The following is a 13,146-nucleotide window of genomic DNA, read 5'->3' as shown; positions in this document are numbered from 1 at the left end:
GGCTGAGTGTGATAACAGTTCTTGACAAAATATGGATTGCACAAGGGATTTCTGTTTATTTCTGTCATATTATTTTTGTTTCCTTGGATTAAAATTGTAGTCAATAGCTCTTTTATTCTGTGCTTTTGTTGAATATACTGAGTGTAGAAACTCAAAAAACTTTGTTGCATTTCTCATGAGCAGACACTTTTATCTCTTTCTCTTTGTTGTTTGTCTCTCACAGACAGTAACTTTGTGCTGGGGAATGCGCAGGTCCAGTCTCTGTATCCCATCGTTTATTGTTCCGATGGCTTCTGTGAACTCACTGGCTATGCCCGTGCCGAACTGATGCAGAAGAGCTGTGCCTGCCATTTCCTGTATGGGCCGGAGACCAGTGATAAGCTGATGGCACAGATTCAGGATGCCCTGGATGACAGGCGGGAGTTTAAGACAGAGCTGGTCTTCTACAAAAAAGGAGGTAGGAGTCACATTGTTAATTAAAAGCCTTTGTCTCCTGCAATAAAAGCAAATGGACAGGGATTCATTCCAATTCCCATGATATCTATCCTAAATAGTATGAAAAATCAGGATACGTCCATCGCAAAACTTAGTACATGTGATATAGCATGCCAAAAATACCTGAATGTTATGCTATTTTCCCCCATAAACTACTGTTTGTTTATAATTAAAATATTACAAAGGATTAATAATAAATTATATTATTAATAATTTAATTGTCAATTATTACTGTTAATAATAATAATAGTTTAATGTGATTAAATGTGATACCTACATTCCTAAAGCTAGAGGAGTTTATTAAGGAGGATGTTAAAGCAATTAAATTATGAGTTAAATTTGAGTTATGCTGTGGATAAGGACACCAAATCAAAGCAAACTCTAATATATATAAATCAGAAATTAATTTCTTATGTACTGAATTGATTAGAATGATTAAAAAAGGCATAGCTGCGGGCGATGATGAAATGAATTAACACAGCAGGGTGATGGAGGGATACAAATAAAAGAACAGAACCGAGTGATTTACATAAAAATACTTTTTTTTATTTTATTTAATCAACCCAAGATTTTCTTCCTATCTTGAGACAATGGATTATTTCTGGAGTAGTTTGTTGAATTGGTTGATTCTAGTGTTAAATCTTGTATAACAATATCACTTACTTACTGATTAAGACATTTTGAATATGAGTGCTTGGCATTTTTTTTTTTGCATAATAAAATTTACAAATTGAATAAATGCAACCTGAGCTTATGTTAAACAGATCTGAAAGAAAAACATCTACAATGGCTCGCTTTAAAAGTAATATTCAATCTTAAAATAACAAGCTTTTCTTACAGAAAAAAAAAAAAAAAAAAAACAATTTCAGCCCAGACTACATATATATTTGAACAAATTGACTTTAAATGCCTGCCGTGTTCTTTACCGTGTGTCTGGAGCGGTTGAGCTTAGTAACATCATAATTTGAGTAGCTGTCTGTCTTTTTACTCCCTCACCGATTTCCCCCAAAATAACACAATATGCCTTTACACCAGCCTTCAATCAGCAATGCCTCAGAGATGAATGTGATTTCTGATGGCTTGATTTGTTCCATGTTGAACATGATACACAGACAGAGCGCAGCGTGTCATATAGTTAATGCCAGCCCCGTTTTTACCCACCTGCGGTCAAGAGAACACAATTCCATCCATGTACCAGGAGACCAATGGGTATTTCTGTGAACATACAGCGTAGACCTCTCTGTCAAAACCTATTGGACACCAGAACAGGTGGAGAGAATTTGACAGATATTTGGTACAAAAATAATCTCCAAACACAGCAGCACTGACAGCCGATTTCTCACCTGATTCACTTCAATTTACCATTCGAGCAACATGCATCAGAGAAAATTTGCCCCCTGTAGCCCGAATTCAGAGTCCAATTCATTCATTTGGCTGGTTTGTAAGAGATACTCAGGAGCTGTTTGTTGTCTTATCAAAGAGAATAGGCTATTTGTGTACTCTATCCAGTTTCTAAGGTTTGGTTGTGGACTGTCTGAACAAGCCACCGCAGTCCGAGACAGAGCTCTGAATGCTTCCTCCATCATGTCACCTCTGTGCATCAGCCTCAACAACCCTCCTACCAGTTTGTCAATGAGTCGAAGGACTTCTGAAAATTGGCACTTGCAGAAAACATCTCACACACCTCTCGTGGCCTCCAGGTTCAGGTTGAGGTTGTACACGGTTCAAAGGGAATAGAGGATCATAGTTGCAAGACTGTATATCAAGGCTGTATATTCCCTCTGTTCCACGGCTGCCATGTTGCATTGAGACATTAGGTTTGTCCCGAATCGACTACTTCTGTATAATTCTATGATGTTTTCTTAATATAAATAATTTAGTATAAATAGTTAAAAAGAAAACGTGTACTTTAAATATCCAGATGATGCACTTAAATAACCCCCCAAAAACGAAGTGTGAAATGTTGGACACTTCATGCACTCAACTGGCGCAAATTTCATAGCAAAGCTTTTACATAGCAAAGGGACATGGGCTATCAGACTCCGATTGAGAATGACAATATAACCTTATATAAGTCATACACTACAGTACTAGCTGGTTTTAAACTAGCAGCTTTTCCAGTAACTTCTTTTTCCAATGCGTAGTATAGCTCGACCAAATGCTACATTGATGTTTCGTTGCGTGAACTGAGTGAGTAATAAAAGCGGTTACTTAAACGGTCCTCTTTCGCTCTTTTTCTCATTTGTATGTAGCTTTGGAAAGTCCAATTCGTTCTAGTGAATTAATTTGTTCGGACAGTTCATGTAAATTAACATACAGTATTAAACTATATATTAATTGGGTTTTTGTTTGTTTATTTGTTATATTTGTAGTGTAGCTAACGTGTTTTTTTTTTTTGTTTTTTTTTTAAATTCCATACTTTAGCTTAACTCTGCAGTCTACAATTTCAAAGTGGCTTCTCCAGCACTGGTTTTGGGTAGTTGGAAATTCATACAGGCCTTGATGAAATTCACAGGAAACTGCTGCATTGAATGTGGAAACCCTGTTGTGTTTTGTTGTTGCTGTACACCCACAGTCAAAATGGGCATTTGACTGCAATATTTGGGCAGTATATTTTCAAAACCATTCTTTACAAACAGCAATAAATAATAAGGATAGTTGCTTTGAGATACAATGCAGTTCATTTAGTGTATTAAAGAGCTCTTATGTGAGGTTTAAGAATGATACCTGACCCTTATTGGCCAATAATCATCATAACAACCTGGCATCCATTGTGCAGTCCAGCTATTGGCTGTTTAATCATTCATTGTTGATCTTAGCTGTCCAGCACATGTGGCACAAATCAATTTATTGTATTTACCTATTGTCAGCAGCATAGGTTAGCTTGTTTCTGTTCTTAGACCTTATTAAGTGTTGTTTTTAATGTATCGCTTATTGTATTATATGGTCTATGGTCTCTGATCACTGGTTCAATTAAATGTATTCTTTTCTTATTGAAATTTACTTCTTTCAGCTCAAGCTGTGCCTAATAAAAGGGCTTGGTGATTCACACACACAAACACACACATACACACACACACAGATTTGTGTATCATTAGGGACTCCAACCTCCAACCAAGCATGTTCTACCTCTTTCTTTCTATTTCCCTCTGTCTTGATTTAATGAGGCATGGGATGATCCTCTGGCATAACGTTGAGCAGCTGCAGAGCGTCGTAGATCCTGCTTGTGTGCTCAAACACACAAAACAGACACAAAACTGTGGATTCTGTGCTTAGTAGTCAAAATATGTTCTGCTCACCTGTCCGGAGATGACATTTATAAACTTTCAGTTATATATATATAAAAGAGGCGCACATAGGTGTATGGATGTTACTGACAAATATCAGTGGAAAATTGGATAGATGAAGGATTTAATTTCTGGGAAGATCAAATGCTGAGAAATAGAAATCAAATCACTCAGGAAGAAAAGGATGGGAGATGAATGTTATGAAGTGATCATTTTCATATCTTTAACCATGTTTGTGTCATGTCGAACACTCTCTGTGTTCAGAATTTGGGCATAGAGAATCAGGTTAGAGAGATAAGCAACCAAATATGACATCCATCAAGTTAAATATAACATCTTATCGTTTGTCAAATGTTTTTCTTCATAAAAAGTTACTACTATTAATAGCAGAACAATTAGTTAACATTTTAAGAGCTGAATGCCTATTACTTTATTATGGAAGATGTTTTTTTTTTTCATTATCATTATCATTGTCATCGATTAGTTAGCTTTAGATTCAATTGCTAAAATCTAATGGATTCATATGAGATGCTCCTGGCAGACAGAATACAAAGCACTTTACATGAAAGTGACTTTGAGATGTCCTTCTATGCTGGCTTTGCTACTTACTAAGTCTAGAGCTGCAAAAATGTTTTCCCCCATTTACAAATAAGGTACAAATAAGGGCTCATGGGAAATTAAGGCATTACAGCCAACTGAGAAAACCTCTGTTAAAAAGCTATTTCTGGTTTAGACTAGCTAATAAACAGAAAATGATTTATCAAGCCATTTATGGATCAATGCTACATTTTAAACATAAAGTCTGGTCTAAATATAACGCTCAGTAAATGCCTGTGAATAAATGTGTGTCAATACCGAATGTTCATGTTGAATATTAACTCTGGTGGCTATTATGGATATTGTGTTGTTACAGGAACTCAGTTTTGGTGTCTTTTGGATATTGTGCCCATTAAGAATGAGAAGGGAGAGGTGGTTCTCTTTCTAGTGTCACACAAGGACATAACAGACAACAAGAAAGTACAAGATGAAGAACAGAGTCCAGAAAGAGGTGAGTGTCACTACATGATTGATGGGATTTACCAAATAAATATGTGTTTCAATTTAAATAAATGCCTCCTTCCCTCCTAAAAAAAGACTAATTCATACGAAATCCTTTTTTATCCTTTTTAACTCCAAAACATATGTTTTTTATCACACACACACACACACACACACACACACACATATATATATATATATATATATATATATATATATATATATATATATACACACAATTTATTTAAACAAAAAATATAGAATTTATGAGTTATCAGCCAACGTTTTGTCAGTGGATCTCTAATTTGTGTTCTCGATGGTTTATAGAATGCAGAAACCATTAAGTTGATTCTTACATAATTTGCTGCTTGTTGATCCAGTCTCTCAGATACCTTCAGTAATGAGGGTAACCTTCCAATAAACTCTACGAAAACACAGCTGTATTGTTGTGTAGAGCAAAGAAAACAATTATGAGGAGAAGAGAGAAAAAGAGAGAAAGGCAAGAGAGTCATAATGTATAAATAATGGTTGTATTCTGTAAAAGTAGCTACAGAAGCATTGCTCTATAACAAAGGGAGAGTGGTTTTAAAAGAGCGAATTATCCTTTTATACAGACAGCAACACTCATGTGAGATGCTCTACAAAGCTTATTACGAAATGATTATTCTTATTTGCCCTTAATTCAACTAATATGCACACACACCTCAAACACCTGGTCTAGTCAATGTCATACTTAGCAAGTATCCTATCCTTTGTTTCTCATTCCCTCTCCCAAAATGATTGGCTACTGAATCATTTTGTTAGATGCTTTGATTTAGACCAGCAGCATCTCGTGTGGTGCTAGCTGTTACAGTAATCTTGACACCTCTCCTCCTCAGAGAGAGAGAACGGTACACTGATAAAGAGAGAGATGAAAAGACGCACACAAGGCACAGGGAGGGCCGGGAAGAAAATTTGGCACGGAGGTGTGAAGTTCCCTTAAGTGGCCTGAGATTGAGCCAAAGCACAGTTACTGTTCATTTGGTTGAGGGATAAACATTGTACTGGCACTAGGAATTATATATATCTGGTCAATGATGTCAACTCTTTAGAAGTGAACAATTGGAATCAATGTAAAAAGAGTGAGAGTTACGTTCTTAATTATGTTGACTACGCCAAATATTCTTTTAAAAAGCAGGGTTGGATTTATGTGATAAAGGGGAAAAAAGCCAATAAATAAAATTAAAAAAGGATGGAATGAGAATTTTGGAAGCGCTAGAAATAAATTGGAGGATTTGTAAGACATCTATCTAGGAAGCTGACAGATGGCTCTCAGCAAACTAGTCATGTAAACCTTAAAATTAAAAATGTAAATCCACAATTCAGTGAAGGATAGCCTGACGTGGTAGTTCACATATGAGGAGGGAGCAAATCTCCTTTAATGTCTTTCCCTATTTTCTTATTTTATTTTCTTAACAAAACAGATATTATATGTTGTCAAAAGGGTGAAGTCCTATAGAGAACACAATATTACTGTTTTTCTTTTTATCAAGTAAATGCAGCCTTGGTAAGCATAATGTTTCAAAACATAAAAAAGCCTTACCTACCCCTAACTTTTGAACTGTAGTGTACTGAAAATAAATAATACAAAATAATAATGATGTGATAATCAAACAATTATTCCTTTCATTGTTCTTATTTCTTGTTCCTAGTCAAATTAAATTAATAGTTCACCTCAAAAAGAAATAGTATTCTTCCTCAAACTTACAAAGCCATATTAAATGTATCTGTTGTGAACAAACCAAAACTGAAAACATTATGTACTGAAAATTGTTGAAAATATAGTACTTTTATATATATATATATATATATATATATATATATATATATATATATATATATATATATATATATATATATATATATATATATATATACAGTATATATTCGAGCTTAAGGTGTTTTTGTTGAGAAAAAAAAAGACATAAAAATCATAAAGGGAATGTATTAGATAAAATACAAAAAATGATTATTATAAATCTTTTATTATTATTATTATGCATTATTTATTCTAAGGTGAATTGTTGCTTTATAAACTGGCTACAAAGTCAGTATGCTACAAAAGCAGACTTTGGACACCCCTGGTGCAGTGGAATCGAATGAAAGTCTCATATCCTTTAGAGAGGGAAGGAGAAGAAGCACAAACTGAATTATAATCTAAATTTCAAAGGGCTTCTAAAGGCTTTAATTGTTTATTATACATTTTGCTGTTTATTTCCCATAGTGTAATCTGTTTGTGTTCATAATTGTTCAAATAACTTTTTTTTTTTTTCATTTGCTGTGTTTTTCCTTGGATGCATTTTTCTTTTGTCATATTCACATACCCCTTGATAAATAATGAATGCAAATGTAATTAGAAATTTTGCAGACAGTGCCAAGGGCTAAATGTAATGGTGATTTCAGTGTTAAGTTCATTCACTCAGATGGTTATGGGTAAGAAAGTAAGCTAGAATCTTCTAATAACTTAAAGGGTTACTCCACCCCAAAATGAAAATTGTGTCATTAATCACTTACCAACGTGTCATTCCAAATCCGTTAAAACTCTCTCCGTCTTCAGAACACAATTTAAGATATTTCTGATGAAAACCTGGAAGCTTGAGACAGTTCCATAGACTGCCAAGTAAATAACAGTATCAAGGTCCATAAAAGGTATGAAAAGTCATCAGAATACTCCATCTGCCATCAGACGTGCAATCTGGGTTATATGAAGCGACGGTAATCCTTTTTGTAACCGAAGAGAACAAAAATAATGACTTTATTCAATAAGTCCTTTGTCTACAGTCTCCTCTGTGTCACTCCATATCACCGTGCTGCGTATTATCTTCTGTGTCATCCGCGCCACAAGGATGTATTTTTTTTTATGTGTATTGAAGTTTGATTTAAAATAAAAAAGCACATCCTTGTGCCGCAGAGGACACAGAGGTGCATACGCACTTATGGAACTTGACACTGTTATTTACTTGGCAGTCTATGGCACTCTCAAGTCTCCAGGTATTTTTCATCCAAATATCTTAAATTGTGTTCCGAAGACTAACAGAGCTTTTACAGGTTTGGAATGACATGGGGGTAAGTGAAGTATCCCTTTAAGTAATGGTGGAAATCTGTGCTTATGTCTTACTAATGCACGGCAAAGCTGCATGTGGTATCTTTCTGGAAAAACTTGACGTTATTTAGTGTGGAGCCAAACAATTCAGAAATTAAATCAACTAAAATGATATATGGCTATTCTATGCTCAGACGAGGAGACGGGGCTGAAGGTGCACAAGGTCACGCAACCACCGGGCTTCAGTGCCAACCGGCGACGCAGTAGAGCTGTGCTTTACCAGCTGTCTGGACACCTGCAGAAGCAAGACAAGAGCAAACTCAAGATCAACAACGTAAGACCCACATTCAGACACTAACATTCTTATCATTTAGACCTAAGAACTTAAGAATAGTTCAAGTTCACATTACTGATGGAAATACAGTACAATGGAAATACAAAAATTACCTTGTAAAGATAAATATATAACAATATGCTGTGTTCAGCAATGAGACAAAGTTATTTACTGCTTCTTCTAAAATTAGTTGGATTAGTTTTTTTAATTCACAGTGGTTTGATCACATCATACTGTATATAAAATTCTTGAAAATGCACACACAAAAAAATCAAATAAACATTTTTGAACATTGGTATCATTTAGAACATGTTCGGTGAGAAGCCGCCCATCCCAGAGTACAAAGTGGCAGCCATTCAGAAGAGCCGCTTTATTCTTCTCCATTACGGCACCTTCAAAGCTGGCTGGGATTGGCTGATCTTGCTAGCCACCTTTTATGTAGCAGTTACTGTGCCCTACAATGTGTGTTTCACCGTCGTCGGTGGGCGGGATGAGTTGTCGACCACAAGAAATCCACCGAGTGTTAGCGACATCTTGGTAGAAATTCTTTTCATGTTAGGTAAGGCTCAACTTACAGTCCTATTTTTTTTGTTTGTTTATTTGTTTTCATTTACAATGTCATTAGTTTGGCAAAAATGAGTTCTGTCTCAATAATGTTACCTGGCTGATATTAAATGTCTTTTAATACCAATGCCTGCTAATAAAGTACCCCTATTTGCAGCACACCGTTTTATTATTTTTCAGGTGTACGTGTACATTTCTGAGTCAGACCGTCTTTAATGTCACAGAGGTAATATACGGCCAGATATATCAGTTACTAAATACTGGAAAAAAGTTCTAGATGTTAATAAGCAAACGTCACAAAATGCATCTAGAATTTCTAAAGCTTTAAAATCACGAGACAAAACTAAAAAGATTTTCAAGGACGGTTCAGCAAATAGCAAAGCTAAAGCTAATATTTTGTAGAGCAGAAATAACTCTGAAGGCCCACTGTAAAATTAATTTATAAGTAAAGTCAGAATTCTGTATGTAGCCTAACTGTTCAAAGATACAGTGAAGCCTATACTATATACAAACCCATTAGTCAAAACATCAGATTTATAGCCATTAGCTTTATATTAGAATTACACAGTGAGGATACAATAAGCTAAGCACTGCTTAAGAGCAGTACTGTTCAGTGACAGAATCTGTTATTGCTCATTACACACAATTTAATAATACAGAGCAACTATTTGTATCATCAAAACATTAGCAAAAAATCTCCTACATAAAAAGTTACTTTTCACCGCTTTTCTGTGCTGCAGTTCCCAAAGCCATTTACTAAACTTTTTAAGTGCTATTAATTTAAGTGCTATTAATTATCGTCACTAGAACCCAGACCAAACGTTTATAACCTGTCACTGGTTATGAACCAGGTTATGAATAAAATAGTTTTTTTATTTTTTTTTCTGTGATACAGTAACAAATAAATATTTGTGTCATCTTCTAAGTTTTCTAAAATGTTTTTTTTTTTTATATATCCCTGTGCCAGATATTTTGTTAAACTTTCGCACCACATTTGTGAGCACATCAGGCCAGGTGGTATATGATGCGCGCTCTATCTGTGTGCATTACGTCACCACCTGGCTCTTTGTTGACCTGATTGCGGCGCTACCTTTTGACCTGTTGTACGCCTTCAATGTCAGTGTGGTAAGTGTTCATTTTGCTTATTTTAAAGACAATTTTATGCCAACATTATTCACAACCTTATAAACCTAACACAAACACATTTTTGTCTTAAGAGGGATTATTGGCCCTTTCCCTTTGTGGGAGAACACATTTCATCTGTTGGGCATGCCATCTTAAATGATTGTTTATTCTATGATTTCCTTTTGAGCTATGCATTCAATATATCTCTGTGTTTAGTACTTTGGAGTTCATCTGCTGAAAACAGTTCGATTGTTACGGCTTCTACGCTTGCTGCAAAAGCTGGAGCGCTACTCCCAGTACAGCGCAGTGGTCCTCACATTACTTATGTCCATGTTCGCCTTGCTGGCACATTGGATGGCCTGTGTCTGGTATGTCATCGGCCGCAGCGAGATTGAGAACAGCCCTGGTTCCTGGGACATCGGTGAGTGCCATATCTTCAAACTGTCAACATAGCTGTACCGAGCTTTCAAGTTCAAGGTCTTCTAACAAATGCAATGTTTATACCGGCCATTACTGGCTAAGCTGAACTAGAAATGACCCTCAAAATAAACTCCTAAACATAATGAATATCTTCTACTAGATGTTTAATGAAACCACATACTCTAAGTGAACTGACAAAAAAAAAAAAAAAACATTTACCCATTTATCTTATAAGCATAAGTACTGCTGTGTAACAGATCAGACTGATCTGAGGCCAGCTTATTTATTTTCACATGTGAAAGAGTTCTTTTGACTGTGTCTCATACACAAGGATCATTATTAAATGTTTCTGTCCACTAATATTCTCATTACATTTAAAATATACAACAACCTTTTTATGTGCCTTACAAAAAGGCCTCATATTACAAATATCTTGCATTTGTGCTTTCAATACAGTTGCAAATGACTTTTCAAATTAGGTAGACACATGAAAAGAAGAAGAAAAAAGGTCAGGCATAATGTGTTTTGTCAGAAGGACAGAACAATCTCTCTGGCTCTGCGAACAGCACACTGATGAGACATTCTCTTCACATTATTCAAGCATGTGTCATGTCTGAACAAACTTACCTTTTTCACATTTGTTCATGAACAGGTGAATTACTGCATCAGTCTGACTTACAAATGAACCCTTTCGCTCAGTCTGTCCTGTGTTACCCTCAACACGAATAATAGAAAAGACCAAGGGTAAAAGAAATGGCTGTGAGAAAAGAGTGTATGATGACACTGATATGATCTTGACAGAATGAATCTCACAGGACTTGATATATTAAAGATCATTTGTCTTTTTCTTGACCGATATAAACTAGGGGAAATATTTTAGGAATCCTACAAACCAATTAAAAAAAAAAAAAAAAAACGTAGTTAAGTTCTATTTTGATTTGACTTCTTACTGAATCTTTCTCCAGGATACATAGTTACTGCAATAGGTGTTAACAAGTGTCTTTAGGAGAGAGTCATTGAATTATTCACTGAACCAATTCATGCAGGAACAAAGCAAGTTATTTATGAATGATTCAGGTTATTTAATTACTTAAACCTTAAAATGTGGGAGTGTCCAACTTATTTGCACATTACATATGACCATGGGAAGTCGTTGCCTAGTGGTGAGAGAGTTTGACTTCTAACCCTAGGGTTGTGGGTTTGAGTTTCAGGCCGGCAAAACCACGACTGAGGTGCCCTTGAGCAAGGCACCAAACCCCCAACTGCCCCCCGGGCGCTGCAGCATAAATTATGCTCACTGCTCCGGGTGTGTGTTCACGGCCTCAGCATCAGCAATATCCTCAGGCACATCTAAGCCCTGACCAATGTTCCACACTGGCTACCGGCCAGTAGTTTTAATTACATCCACATGTTCTCCTTGAATGCATGGATACTACTCCAATATCCAGTCTCTGCTGTTGTGCCAACAATATCACCCACCATTCCCTCTCGCCCGGTTCTACATTGCCCAGCCATTAAATATTAAGCATTTGAGGCTGTCATGACACGTCTAGTTTTGCTAGTAGAAATGGAAGTCTGTAGCATTCTGCACATCAGATGGAATATTTTAGCACTGAAATACAACACACATGCAGTGTTTAATGAGACTCAAATGTGTGACAGTACGGGTTTTAAATGGCGAATGTAGAATTTGGAAATATACCAGATTTGCAAGAAGTTGTTTTATATCTGGTGAGATCCAGTTTCAGCTTGGCTCTTTACAGTTATTATAATTTCCCTGAAATATTGAATCAATTTTGAGGACTGCTGTCTATCTATGTTGGAAATAGGGATATAAAATGATGTACAGTATAGTAAATGGATTGTAGTTTTGCCATATCAATAATGAAAGGTTTCTCTGAGGGTTCCCCCAGGAGCTGATTGAACTCTGGTTGCTCTGTGACTCCCTCTTGGTTTTTTTATTTTATTTTTCTCCCCATTATCATTCACTTCACTGGACTCACCTCAGTAGAACATGATTCTTTTTAATGGCTAGCTGCCCAGCTGACACTGAGAGACTAGAAAAGACTTTCAATTTGGCTCCAAAAATCATACTGTCAAATCAGTCAAAACTCGTGATTCTTTCTCAAGTGGTTTGGAAGAGAACAGAGATCCCCCACTGCTAGAAATATATTATCCTTTCAGTCTAATCATTACATGCATTCTAATATTCTCTTCTTGCAAATCAGTCTCCCTTACCTTCCTCATCCAGCAGTGACTCCTACATTCCTGCTTGAATATTATGTACAACCCCCTTTATTCTATCCCTAACCCAAGCTAACACTATCTTGAAGAAATCTATTCCCTTTCTACTTGTCTTTTCTCACTGCAAAAAGAGCTCTTTGCTTTTTACACATATGTCATTACCAATGGGCTTCTATTTGGCTTCCTTCTCAAGCCATGAATAAAAATGTTCACATCACAACCATATCAAACATATACTTACATTAGGTATATTAGATATTCAAATGTATTTTTCTAGTGTACTTGTGTACCTTTTTCCTCCTGTGGTGATTTACAACCCAATGTAACCTTTGTGGTTTGAGACACAATTTTTCCATTAATCATTCACTTTCTATTCATATTTTCATTATATCTAAACAGAAGGGTATGTAAAGTATATGTTTCTCAAGGCTGCTCCATCGGAGCAATACTGGTATAAATTAATATTCGAAAGTGCTCTTTAGTATTACATTTACATTTGTTCTATTCATTCTAGAGACTGAAAGCTTGTCAAGCACTGGTTGATGGCTGTTTCACAA

The 13,146-nt window shown here is 35.8% G+C and overlaps 1 protein-coding gene across 1 annotated transcript in view; it reads left to right on the top strand.

The window, feature by feature from the left end:
- The window catches only part of LOC128019841 (potassium voltage-gated channel subfamily H member 3-like), a 99,320-nt gene that overhangs the window by 63,260 nt on the left and 22,914 nt on the right, over positions 1 to 13,146 (top strand). The window contains exons 2-7 of the mRNA XM_052606120.1: positions 224 to 457; positions 4,696 to 4,830; positions 8,097 to 8,236; positions 8,543 to 8,795; positions 9,768 to 9,925; positions 10,142 to 10,346. Coding sequence (XP_052462080.1) covers positions 224 to 457; positions 4,696 to 4,830; positions 8,097 to 8,236; positions 8,543 to 8,795; positions 9,768 to 9,925; positions 10,142 to 10,346 — 1,125 coding nt within the window. The remainder of the gene's footprint in view (positions 1 to 223; positions 458 to 4,695; positions 4,831 to 8,096; positions 8,237 to 8,542; positions 8,796 to 9,767; positions 9,926 to 10,141; positions 10,347 to 13,146) is intronic.

This window comes from Carassius gibelio, chromosome A9 (assembly GCF_023724105.1).
Source record: "Carassius gibelio isolate Cgi1373 ecotype wild population from Czech Republic chromosome A9, carGib1.2-hapl.c, whole genome shotgun sequence".
In the NCBI taxonomy this organism is placed as follows: Eukaryota; Metazoa; Chordata; class Actinopteri; order Cypriniformes; family Cyprinidae; genus Carassius; species Carassius gibelio.
Note: the sequence above shows the minus strand (reverse complement) of the source record. Positions and strands in the feature narration are given on the sequence as shown.